Genomic DNA, 12,435 nt, shown 5'->3' with positions numbered 1-12,435 from the left:
ATTTATAATCCAGATCTGCTGACGCGGCCTGAAGTGTTCCTCCCCTCCAGGACTGCACCCTGGCTTAAGGTTACCGCCAAACCTCAGGGCCTCAAGTCCCTTCACCTCTGCCTTTTGCCCCTAGCCAGGAGGTAGCATCTGTCTCCAGGTACCCGTGGGGTGTCCTCCATGAGGACCACCTCTTCTAACCACCTGCCCAGCTCAGAGGACCAGCTGGCAGGAAGGACGCTGCACCGCCCATGAGGCCAGAGCTACAAGTTGTTTCTAGGAGTGGCTGTGGGCGGAGGCTGGTGGTTCTGAAGGTGGCGGTGGTTCTGCAGCGTGGCTCCCCCCAGCCCCTTTCATCTGAACAGTAGGGCTCATGCCACTTGTTAATCAGCCTTCCAGTGGCACCAGGAGTCATTTTCTGGGGAGAGGCGCTTTGCCCAAAGCGTGAGAAGCAGGAGCAGACCCCTACTGTAGATTGAAGAGTCTTCCTCGCTGGTGAAGCCCTTTCCAGACTTGAGGGCAGGGACCAGTGGTCCTCCGGGCCTAGAAGGAGGCAGAATCGGGGGCCAAAAGGCAGACCCCTCTGGTCCGCCCCAAGAGACGCCTCGGTTTCCCCACGTGCCTCCCCCGGATACTCGCCTCGACGTGGCTCGCCCGCGGTCGTTCCTGCAACTGCAGGGTCGGGAGTCCCTCTCCCCAGCCCAGCCCGCCGGGGGTCTTCGGGGGACACTTCGGAAAGACCGGGTGAGTGAGAGTCCCCCGTGGCCAGACCCGGAGTCCCTCCCCCGCCCCACCTCCCTCCGGGCGCTGTGGCGCAGCCCGCGACTCCGAGCCCCGGGGCGGCCGGACACCCGGCAGGGCTGAGGTCCGGGCACCCGGAGGGGCGGAGGTCCGAGCCCCCGGGCGGAGAGCGGGCGGGTCCACAGGTCGCTGCGGGTCGCAGCCCCCTCCTGAGCGAGGCTTCGCGGCCCGCCCCCGGCCTCCGCTCGACCCCCCCAGCCTGACGTCAAGGGGAAGGGGGCGGAGAGCCGCGGCCGCGCTGGAGAAAGAGCCGGCGCCCGCCGTGGTGGCGCGGGGAGCCCGAGCCCAGGGGCGCGGAGCCGGGCGGGGACGGAGGGGCGGTGGCAGAGGGGCCGCGGAGGACTGGCGGGCGCGCGCGGGCAGGCGGCGACGCGGGGCAGGGGCGGACGGCGGTCGGAGCCGAACGCGAGGGCGGCGCCCGGGGACTGGAGCTGCGCGCGAGAGGTGAGCGAGGCCGGGCTTGCGAGAGGCTGGAGCCGCGGGGCTCCGGAGCCGCCGCTTTGTCCCCTTGCGTGGGCAGGGGCTGCCGGATGCGGGAGGGACAGGGGCTGGGGCGCGGGGAGCCGCGGCGGCGGAGACTCCTGTCCGCGGGGATCCTTCCTGCGCCCAGCGCGGCTGCTTCGCAGGGTCCCGGGAGCGGGACGCACAGCGCCTACAGCCTGCAGCCCCGGGGCCGGAGGGACGCGCCAGCGAGGGGCTACGGGCAGTGAGGGTTCCTCGCGCGGTCCGGTCCGCGGCCGGGATCCTCGCCAGGCTCCCGGACTGCCCTCGGCGCTCCCACCCCCGATGGAAAGTTTGGGGCGGGCTTGGAGCGAGGCCGATGTTGTGGGATCGGATTTCCCTGCCGCGGCCCCCCGCCCGCCCGCCCGCCCGTTCCGCTGGGGAGGCGGGTTGTCCCGGAAAGCCAGGCCCCCGGGCCGAGCCGGGCCGCGCTGTCCCCGGCTGGAGCGCTCGCCCTGCAGGGAGCGCCGCGGTCCACGTCTGGCCGCTCGGGGTGGGCGAGGGTGTGGGGCGCCCCGCCTGGAGCCAGCACCCCTCCTCCCAGCCCCCTCCCCCTGGCTGCCCGTTTGCTCGCCCTGGGGGAGCTGCGGGTGGGCGCACCGCTACCGGGCGGATCCTCGGAGCACGCCGCGGGGTGCAGCCCGATCCTCGGGTAAGGAGCCGAGATGGGGCCGGGGGCGTTTTGCGGGGCTGGGCTGGGGCGCAGCCCCCGCCCCCCGCCCTCCCGCGCCGGGGCTCTGGGCCGACAGGGGGCGTCCGCAGGCCGGGCTCGCCACGCTCCCCGCGCCGCCGCTTTGTTTGCGTTCAAATCCCTAGAGCTGGGGGAGGGGAGAACCCGGGGGGACCCGGGACGGGGTCTTGGCAGGGACCCTTTGTTTGGGGGTGAGCAGGTCCCCAGCTTCTGCGTCTCCGCCCCCGGCACGGGAAGGCTGGAGCGGGGGAAGCCAGTCCCGCTGGCCCGCCCAGGCCAGGGTCCCTGGGGCGCAGTCCCCGAGTTGGGAAGGTTCGTCAGAGCCGCGGGAGCGCAGCGGGTGCCGGCCGTGCGCGGCGTGTTGCCAGCGGTCGGGGTGGGGGAAGCCCCTCACGTCCCTGCCCCTCCTTCCCCCCACCGCCCGCGCGCGCCGCCGGAGTCCCCGACTCGACCCGAGCTCGCTGCCCCCGCCGCCCCTCCGCCAGAGGGCTGGTGTCTCGGAGGAGGCAGCGCGAGGAACAGGATGAGGCCCTGGTCATTTCCACGCCCATCCCACCCACTTCCTGCCTCCCTCTTGGGCAACAAAGGGGCCTCGGGAAGCTGGGCCCCTTCGCTCCCGGCTCTGCTCCCACTCCTGCCCTGCTGATGTGGAACGGGGTTTGGGGTTCTGCCGGGTTATTGTCTGCGCTGGGGAAGGGGACAGGCCGGGACAGGGACCTCCGCCCGCAGCCGGCCGCACCAGGTCTCCCTGTGGGGCTTTCCCGACCGCCTACCCCACCGCATGCCCCCGTCGCGCTAAGGAGTTTTCCTCCCAGAATTAGGTGTTGACGGGGTCCGGAGCCCCAGTGGCTGCAAGGCCTTCTGCCTGAGATTCTTTCAAGAAACTCTCAAATCTCTTAGGCCTGAGTGTGTATGTCGGGGGGGGGTCCCCTTTTTTCTCAAATGACTTCCGGTTGTGCAGAGGTAGTGGGGGGTCTGGAGGCCAAGGAGGGCTTCCCGGAGCCTGTTTAGCCTGCAGCCGACTCAACTCCTCCCCGCTTCCCAGGGAGACCCGTGGTCTTTTAGGCAGAGGCCAAGTGTGGGGACTTAGGTCCACCTCCAAAGAGAAGGGGAAGGAGGGCACCAGGGCTCCTGGAAGGCCTGATGAGGAGTCCCGTGGCCTCTCCTGCTGCGGGCCCCTCTGGTTTGCTTTCTCTGGCTGTGATTTCTGACCATGTCTTTTCCCTCAGCAGGACAGCTGGCCTGAAGCTCAGAGCCGGGGCTTGCGCCATGGCCCCACACTGGGCTGTCTGGCTGCTGGCAGCAAGGCTGTGGGGCCTGGGCATCGGGGCTGAGGTGTGGTGGAACCTTGTGCCGCGGAAGACAGTGGCTTCTGGGGGTGAGTGCCTGGAGGGGTGAGGAGGAAGTGGGGACAGGCTGTTGAGGAGTTGCCCCCCTTTATTCGGATGTGTGTGGCACAGCTTTCTAAGAAACTCGAGTGACCCCAGGGTCCAAGAACAGGCAGTGCAGGTTGGGACCTGGGGTTAGCCTCCTCTGGGGGAGCTCTGTCCAACTCCCCACCCCAGACTGCCTGCCCAGGTGTGCGAGGGAGAACCTTCTGCCTCGCCCTCTCCACACCTCACTTCTTGAATTGTCACTGGCGCTGGGAGCCTAAAGAGAAACTAGAACCGGGATAAATACAAACTGGAGGCTCTCTCCCCTGGCTCCCCAGGGCCCCCCTAAGACCTCCTACTGCCCTGTAGTCATCATACCCTCTGGTGGCCCTGGAAGTGTGTGTGTATGTGCACATGCTCACATGGTTGCCGGGGCACAGTGGGGACCCCGCAGTGCCCCGTGTGCACACACCCTTGTGAAAGGTGATGTCAAGTGTTTGTATCAGCCGTGCGCTCTGGGGACCTGGGATGAGCTCACCTCCCACAGGCTCCACTCAGGTGCCAGTGAAGCCCTGCCATGCTGGCCTGTGTCTGGAGCCATCGTTGCCTCCAGAGACTAAGGCTGGTTTGGGGGGACCCTGAGGACAGGTTGGCAGCCATATTTGGCAGCTGATATAGGAATCACGTGACTATATAAATGTCATGGTGCCCTGAACGCTGGGTGGCAGCAAGACTTCCCAGGCCCCAGCCCCATCTCTGCTCTCTGAGCCTCTAGTTTCTCCGGACCTCCCTGGCCTGGCTCACAGCCCAGCTCCCCTCCTGCCATCCCCGCCTGTCCTAGTGGCCTGCTGTGCTCGCATCTCTGGCAGCCTGGATTGGGGTCCTCCTGGAGTGAAGGGTTTCCTGAGGCAGGGAGTACTCATAGCCATCTGTGCCTCCTGCCCTGCTGGACTCTGATAGAGGCAGCGGGCAGCAGGGCAAAGAAGGAAGCAGCAGCCGAGGAAGTGAGGGTGGGGTGGGGGTGCCCAGCCCAGCCCTGTGGCCGGAGGTGCCATTGACCCTGAGAGCAAGAGCCATCAGTCTGATGGCTTCCTCTGGCCGGAAGCTGTGGCTGAGATATCCTTCCTTCCTCCCAGCAGCCTGGATTTGCCTCCTCGCAGCCTAGGAAAGGCTAGGGAGGCCCGGGTGGAGCTGTCAGGGCCAAAGGCTGTTTCAAAAGTGTCCTTTATTGCCAATCAGGGGGTTTGACTGGCATCTGTTTGTGGCATGGGGTGGTGGCTCTCATGGAGGAAGACTGAGGGCTGTCGAGCCCCAGGGGTCCTGCCCATCAGCAGCCACGCTTACCCCTGCAGAGCTGGCCACGGTAGTGCGGCGGTTCTCCCAGACGGGCATCCAGGACTTCCTGACGCTGACGCTGACGGAGCAGACTGGGCTTCTGTACGTGGGGGCCCGAGAGGCCCTGTTTGCTTTCAGCATGGAGGCCCTGGAGCTGCAAGGAGCGGTGAGAGGTGGGGCAGCGGGAGGCAGGCAGGCCTGCCAGAGGGCAAGGTGCAGAGGGGCTGTGCTTGGCCAGGTGGTCCCTCAGCCTGGCGGCCCCCACAGAAGTGCTGCCACTGGGCATCTGGGACCTGCCCTCTGGTTGGGGTCAGCATGCGGCATTCCTCTTCTCTCTGGCACTTACTGAATTCTGTGTAGTGGGGTGGTTTGGGGCTTCCATTCTGTACTGAAGGAAGCCCCCAGAGAATAGGGCCCATACCTCTGCGCTGGGCGTCCCTGTGTTGCTGCTGCAGGCTGTGCATGTAACACGTGCTCAGTCCGTACCTGTGACGTGGCTGACGTCCCCTTCCCTGTCCCCAGATCTCCTGGGAGGCCCCTGCGGAGAAGAAGACTGAGTGTATCCAGAAAGGGAAGAACAACCAGGTGGGTGCTTGGACGCTGCTCCTGGCGCTGCCTTCACCCCAGGGCGTCTGCTTGGACGCTGCTCCTGGTGCCGCCTTCACCCCAGGGCGTCTCCTCCCATTCTGGGCCTCACGCTCTCACTAACCGGACATCTTTCTGCCCCCAGACCGAGTGCTTCAACTTCATCCGCTTCCTGCAGCCCTACAATGCCTCCCACCTGTACGCCTGTGGCACCTATGCCTTCCAGCCCAAGTGCACCTACATCGTGAGTGCTGCCCTCCCATCTCGGTATCCCCAGTCCCCCGCCCTCCTCGCCCTTCTCTGGACTCTTGGATGTGGCCCCCAGGGCCCCGCCCTTGAGCATCTCCTCATCACCTCTCTCTCTGTCCCTAGAACATGCTCACCTTCACTTTGGAGCGTGGAGAGTTTGAAGATGGGAAGGGCAAGTGTCCCTATGACCCAGCTAAGGGCCACACTGGCCTCCTTGTGGGTGAGTGGCTGCCCCCCATGCAGGCTGGGTGAATCCTTGGGGCTTGGTTCCACTTGGGGCTGTGTTGGCCGGATGTGTCCATATCTCATGTACGGTTTGTAGCTGACTGCTGTCTCCCTTAGATGGTGAGCTGTACTCGGCCACACTCAACAACTTCCTGGGCACGGAACCCATTATCCTGCGTAACATGGGGCCGCACCACTCCATGAAGACAGAGTACCTGGCCTTTTGGCTCAACGGTGAGCCCCCGGGGGCCTGTGGGAGCCATGGGTGGGAGGCCCCCCAGGGCCCAGCGCCTCCCTGCTGACCTCCTCCCCTTCCCACAGAACCTCACTTTGTAGGCTCTGCCTATGTACCGGAGAGTGTGGGCAGCTTCACGGGGGACGACGACAAGGTCTACTTCTTCTTCAGGGAGAGGGCGGTGGAGTCTGACTGCTATGCTGAGCAGGTGGTGGCTCGTGTGGCCCGCGTCTGCAAGGTACCAAGTCTCACAGCGGTGGGCCCTGGGAGCCCTGCTGGCCCAGTGGGGCTGACCGGCAGTGTCCCCTTGCCATCTGCCAGGGCGATATGGGGGGCGCGCGGACCCTGCAGAAGAAGTGGACCACGTTCCTGAAGGCGCGGCTGGCGTGCTCTGCCCCGGACTGGCAGCTCTACTTCAACCAGCTGCAGGCGGTGCACACCCTGCAGGACACCTCCTGGCACAACACCACCTTCTTTGGGGTTTTTCAAGCGCGGTGGTGAGTTGGCCACGGCTCCTGCAGAGTGGGGAGGAGCTGGGGTTCAGATCAGAGATGGTGCATGGGTGGGATCCTGGACCGGGCCTCGGAGGCAGTCCAGGAAGCCAGGTGTCCAGAAGCCAAGGAGAAGGCTGGCACCTGCCCCTTTCCGAGCTGCCTGTAAACAGGCAGGGCCCTATGCCAGGTGGCACTTTTGAGCTGCCAGGGCATTCTGGTACCCATGGCTGTTTTGTGCCGGGCCTTGCCTTCCTGCTGCTTGCCCTGAGCTGGGGTGGGAAGGGGATAAGGTGGGTACCTGACCCTGGGCTCCCTCTCACTGCGACAGGGGTGACATGTACCTGTCGGCCGTCTGTGAGTACCAGTTGGAAGAGATCCAGCGGGTGTTTGAGGGCCCCTACAAGGAGTACCGGGAGCAAGCCCAGAAGTGGGGCCGCTACACCGACCCTGTACCCAGCCCTCGGCCTGGCTCGGTGAGTGCTGGGGCAGGGATGTGTCTCCCCACCTAGCTGCGGTGCCATCCCACCCTGCTGATGGCCTGCCCCCCATATCCTGCCCCCAGTGCATTAACAACTGGCACCGGCGCCACGGTTACACCAGCTCCCTGGAGCTGCCTGACAACACCCTCAACTTCATCAAGAAGCACCCGCTGATGGAGGAGCAGGTGGGGCCTCGGTGGAGCCGCCCCCTGCTCGTGAAGAAGGGCACCAACTTCACCCACCTGGTGGCCGACCGGGTTACAGGACTTGATGGAGCCACCTATACAGTGCTGTTCATTGGCACAGGTGGGTGCATGGGTATGCAGGCATGGCTGCTCAAGGCTGGGCAGAAGCCCATGTGCCCAGGGCAGGGAGATTTGGAGCTGCCCCACAGGTCTGTGCCCTGTCATTTACACCTTCCCGTCTGCACCCCTTAGGAGATGGCTGGCTGCTCAAGGCCGTGAGTCTGGGGCCCTGGGTCCACCTGATTGAAGAGCTGCAGCTGTTTGACCAGGAGCCCATGGGAAGCCTGGTGCTGTCTCAGAGCAAGGTAGTGAGTTGGGCCCTATCTGCCACCGTCCCCAGCACTGTCCTTCTCGCTCTGTCTGTCTGGCTGCTTCTCCCAGTTGGGCCTACATGCTTGGCCAGTGCAGAGTTAGGAACACACACACGCATGGACGCACACCTTGCCTAACCTGGGGTGGGTTCCTGGAAACGAGAATGAAAACAGAATGGAATCTGCGCTGCACGGGGCCATTATATACAGCCAGGTCACGAGGCCGCACTCCCAGCATCAAGCCTTGGTAACTACTCCCATGTTTCCTTCAGACCCTCCAAGCTGTGCTGTGGTCCTGGCTCTGGCCTCTTCCCTGACCATGCCCCTGTGACCAGACCTCCCAGCCTGTGAGATGTTTTTTTTTTTTTGTTTTGTTTTGTTTTGTTTTGTTTTTTTTGAGACGGAGTCTCGCTCTGCCGCCCAGGCTGGAGTGCAGTGGCCGGATCTCAGCTCACTGCAAGCTCCGACTCCCGGGTTCCCGCCATTCTCCTGCCTCAGCCTCCTGAGTAGCTGGGACTACAGGCGCCCGCCACCACGCCCGGCTAGTTTTTTTTTGGTATTTTTTAGTAGAGACGGGGTTTCACCGTGTTAGCCAGGATGGTCTCGATCTCCTGACCTTGTGATCCGCCCATCTCGGCCTCCCAAAGTGCTGGGATTACAGGCTTGAGCCACCGCGCCCGGCCTGTGAGATGTTTATGACGCCTTCACCATGGTGGTTTCCTTCCAGCCCCCAGCTGCTCTCTGGTCCCAGCCCTCCATGTCCGTGACTGTTTCCCTGAAGTGCTTGCATTATATCCTTGTGCAATACTCCTTTTGGTTTCTTTTGAGTCGGAGTCTCACTCTGTCACCCAGGCTGAAGTGCAGTGATGCGATCTCAGTGCACTGCAACCTCCACCTCCCAGGTTGAAGCTATTCTCCTGCCTCAGCCTCCTGAGTAGCTGGGATTGATTACAGGTGCCTGCCACCACGCCCAGCTAAAGGTTTTTTGTTGTTGTTGTTGTTGAGATGGAGTCTCACTCTGTCGCCCAGGCTGGAGTGCAGTGGCGTGATCTCAGCTGATTGCAACCTCCACCTCCCAGGTTCAAGCAATTCTGCCTCAGCCTCCCAAGTAACTGGGACTACAGGCACATGCCACCATGCCCGGCTCATTTTTGTATCTTTAGTAGAGACAAGGTTTTACCATGTTGGCCAGACTGGTCTTGAACTCCTAACCTCAAGTTGGAGATTTGCCCACCTCAGCCTCCCAAAGTACTTGGATTCCAGGCATGACCTGCTGTGCCCAGTTGCCTCTTGCAATACTCTTGTGGCATGTTTGCTACACCTCCTGAACTTTGATTTGTTTGCCTTTTACCACCTATTGTGACTCAAAATTGTCCCCCAGAACATGGAATAATGGCAGAAAGAAAGTGTGTGGTTGAAGAAACACACAGATTGGCATCCACTGTTGAAACAGGAAAACATGTTATGCTGCTGCTGTCGTGAGGGCTGATGGGCCTTGAGAGAAATGTATTTCCCGCACTATGTGTGTGAGCGTGTATGATTATACTTTTTGGCCTCACAGCCCCACATCCCTTTCTAATAAGGTCACGTCTCTAAGGGGCTTAGGACTGCATCTGGCCTGCATAAGCCCTTTGCGTTCTGCAGTTCTTAGAATTCCCTTTTCAGCACTACAGCTCTGCCTCGTTCCCTTGTTCCTCCTTCTGGTGCCCCGTCCTGTGCCCCCTGCAGAAGTCCAAGCTGTCCCCGTGCTGCGTTCTGGTCCGGCCGCCCCTCCCACGGTGTGGCCCTGGCTGACCCCCCTTCTGCGCCCCGCTTCTCTCGCAGAAGCTGCTCTTTGCCGGCTCCCGCTCTCAGCTGGTGCAGCTGCCCCTGGCCGACTGCATGAAGTACCGCTCCTGTGCAGACTGTGTCCTCGCCCGGGACCCCTATTGCGCCTGGAGCGTCAACACCAGCCGCTGTGTGGCCGTGGGTGGCCACTCTGGGTGAGTTGGGCTCTACATAGACCAGGACCAGCAGGGACTCAGGGTGGTTGGAGCCAGGCTGCTGATGTATCCTCCATCCCCTACCAGATCTCTGCTGATCCAGCACGTGATGATCTCGGACACTTCAGGCATCTGCAACCTCCGAGGCAGTAAGAAAGGTGAGCTTTTTCATTCCCCTCGCATCGGGCTGAGCCCGGACCAGAGCTGGAGTTTCTGTTCTCCTCTTCCCTAGCCCTGCTTTCCTGTACTAACATGCACTCTTTTTCTCTGCCACTACAGTCAGGCCCACTCCCAAAAACATCACGGTGGTGGCGGGCACAGACCTGGTGCTGCCCTGCCACCTCTCCTCCAACTTGGCCCATGCCCGCTGGACCTTTGGGGGCCGGGACCTGCCTGCGGAACAGCCCGGCTCTTTCCTCTACGATGCCCGGCTCCAGGCCCTAGTTGTGATGGCCGCCCAGCCCCGCCACGCTGGGGCCTACCACTGCTTTTCAGAGGAGCAGGGGGCGCGGCTAGCTGCTGAAGGCTACCTTGTGGCTGTCGTGGCAGGCCCGTCGGTGACCTTGGAGGCCCGGGCCCCCCTGGAAAACCTGGGGCTGGTGTGGCTGGCGGTGGTGGCCCTGGGGGCCGTGTGCCTGGTGCTGCTGCTGCTGGTGCTGTCACTGCGCCGGCGGCTGCGGGAAGAGCTGGAGAAAGGGGCCAAGGCTACTGAGAGGACCCTGGTGTACCCCCTGGAGCTGCCCAAGGAGCCCACCAGTCCCCCCTTCCGGCCCTGTCCTGAACCAGATGAGAAACTTTGGGATCCTGTCGGTTACTACTATTCAGATGGCTCCCTTAAGATAGTACCTGGGCATGCCCGGTGCCAGCCCGGCGGGGGGCCCCCTTCGCCACCTCCAGGCATCCCAGGCCAGCCTCTGCCTTCTCCAACTCGGCTTCACTTGGGGGGTGGGCGGAACTCAAATGCCAATGGTTACGTGCGCTTACAACTAGGAGGGGAGGACCGGGGAGGGCTCGGGCACCCCCTGCCTGAGCTTGCGGATGAACTGAGACGCAAACTGCAGCAACGCCAGCCACTGCCCGACTCCAACCCCGAGGAGTCATCAGTATGAGGGGAAACCCCCACCGCGTCGGCGGGAAGCGTGGGAGGTGTAGCTCCTACTTTTGCACAGGCACCAGCTACCTCAGGGACATGGCATGGGCACCTGCTCTGTCTGGGACGGATACTGCCCAGCACCCACCCGGCCATGAGGACCTGCTCTGCTCAGCACGGGCACTGCCACTTGGTGTGGCTCACCAGGGCACCAGCCTCGCAGGAGGCATCTTCCTCTCTGTGAATCACAGACACGCGGGACCCCAGCCGCCAAAACTTTTCAAGGCAGAAATGTCAAGATGTGTGTTTGTATTTGCACGTGTGTTTGTGTGTCTGTGTGTGTGTATGTGTGTGTGTGCACGTGCGTGCGCGCTTGTGGCATAGCCTTCCTGTTTCTGTCAAGTCTTCCCTTGGCCTGGGTCCTCCTGGTGAGTCATTGGAGCTATGAAGGGGAAGGGGTCGTATCACTTTGCCTCTCCTACCCCCACTGTCCCGAATGTCGGGCAGCGATGTACATATGGGGGTGGGGTGGACAGGGTGCTGTGCCCCTTCAGGGGGAGTGCAGGGCTCGGGGTGGGCCTAGTCCTGCTCCTAGGGCTGTGAATGTTTTCAGGGTGGGGGGAGGGAGATGGAGCCTCCTGTGTGTTTTGGGGGAAGGGTGGGTGGGGCCTCCCACTTGGCCCTGGGGTTCAGTGGTATTTTATACTTGCCTTCTTCCTGTACAGGGCTGGGAAAGGCTGTGTGAGGGGAGAGAGGGTGGGACTGCTGTGGATAATGGCATACTCTCTTCCAGCCCTAGGAGGGGGGCTCCCAACGGTGTAACTTATTGTGTCCCCACGTATTTATTTGTTGTAAATATTTGAGTATTTTTATATTGACAAATAAAATGGAGAAAATGAAACGATTTCTGTGATGGGGCTAAGATGTTTGGGCTAAAGCCCTTCTGGGTACCGAGAGGGAAAGCTCTCTGGGTGGAGGGAGGCTGGACAGGGCCTCCCCCACAGTCCCAGGGCGGCCACCACTTTTGTGGTCCCTGCCTGCCTGCCTGTGGGAGGGAACAGCCCAGCTCCAGTGTTTTCCCACAGTGGTGGCTGCGGCGCTGGGAACCAGACCATGGCCACAGCCCCTTGGGAGCCAGCTTTGGCTTCTGGCCAGAAGGAGAAGTCAGGGCACTGGGAGTCCAGGGGAGAAGTGGAGTTGGGGGGCGGGGGTGCCTTCCCAGAACTCAGGACGGTTAGTGGGAGTGAGGGGCCAAAGGAGTGGAAGGTTGTGGAGATGAGATCGTTGTTTGTGTGAGGATGGGGTTCTCAACCCGCTTAGGGGAGGAGAAATGACTTCCAGCCTTCTACCCACCACGAATGCTTAGGGTCTTCAGTGCCCCAACTCGGGGGGGGAAGGAATTTACACCCAGTGTGCACCAGACCACTGTCCTGGAGAGGGACTGGCACAGAACCCAACCTGCATTCTGTTGCTCGTGCACCCTTTCTAAACCAGTCAGGCCGTGGAAGTGAGGTCTCCCCTGTACACTTGATCGTGGCTTGAGCAGGCAGCTGCCTGGGTTTTAACTGGGAATTGAGAAGGCTGGGGTCTGCTGAGGAGCACGCTGCGCGGGTTCACGGTCTGCAGACGGCCGCCCAGAGGGTTTTGATCGTGAAGACCGATTCGGTAAACTCGGCGCCCACTGTGGGGCCAGGGGGTTCTACACAAACCAAGGCCCTGCCCCTGCCCTTGAGGTAGAGCTACAAGCAGGAGAAGTTGTAGCCACCAGCCCCTTGCTAGACTTGTAAGGAAGAGCGGGGTACGGGGACGAGACCTTTCCAGCCGTCACTTTGCCGCTGCCTCGGGGGCAGT

At 62.5% G+C, this 12,435-nt stretch overlaps 2 protein-coding genes across 3 annotated transcripts in view; both read left to right on the top strand.

The window, feature by feature from the left end:
* ANKRD39 (ankyrin repeat domain 39) overlaps window positions 1–12,435 on the top strand; it is a 745,852-nt gene that overhangs the window by 714,470 nt on the left and 18,947 nt on the right. The gene's annotated exons all lie outside the window — the stretch shown is intronic.
* SEMA4C (semaphorin 4C) lies at window positions 1,030–11,485 on the top strand. Of its 2 annotated transcripts, none has more exons than XM_050755084.1 (15): window positions 1,030–1,233; window positions 3,214–3,359; window positions 4,707–4,855; window positions 5,212–5,274; window positions 5,420–5,518; window positions 5,647–5,743; window positions 5,866–5,982; window positions 6,070–6,221; window positions 6,305–6,480; window positions 6,806–6,950; window positions 7,040–7,262; window positions 7,394–7,506; window positions 9,337–9,494; window positions 9,582–9,652; window positions 9,774–11,485. In XM_050755084.1, the coding sequence occupies exons 2-15, from the start codon at window positions 3,251–3,253 to the stop codon at window positions 10,601–10,603; spliced, it is 2,502 nt and encodes an 833-aa protein (XP_050611041.1). In that variant the 5' UTR covers window positions 1,030–1,233; window positions 3,214–3,250; the 3' UTR covers window positions 10,604–11,485. The 2 variants fall into 2 exon arrangements, with proteins under 2 accessions (XP_050611041.1, XP_050611043.1); XM_050755086.1 differs by having other exon boundaries at window positions 1,039–1,233; window positions 3,211–3,359.

Source organism: Macaca thibetana, chromosome 13 (assembly GCF_024542745.1).
Source record: "Macaca thibetana thibetana isolate TM-01 chromosome 13, ASM2454274v1, whole genome shotgun sequence".
Classification (NCBI taxonomy): domain Eukaryota; kingdom Metazoa; phylum Chordata; class Mammalia; order Primates; family Cercopithecidae; genus Macaca; species Macaca thibetana.
The sequence above is the reverse complement of the archived record's forward strand: the minus strand, read 5'-3'. Positions and strand labels throughout refer to the sequence as shown.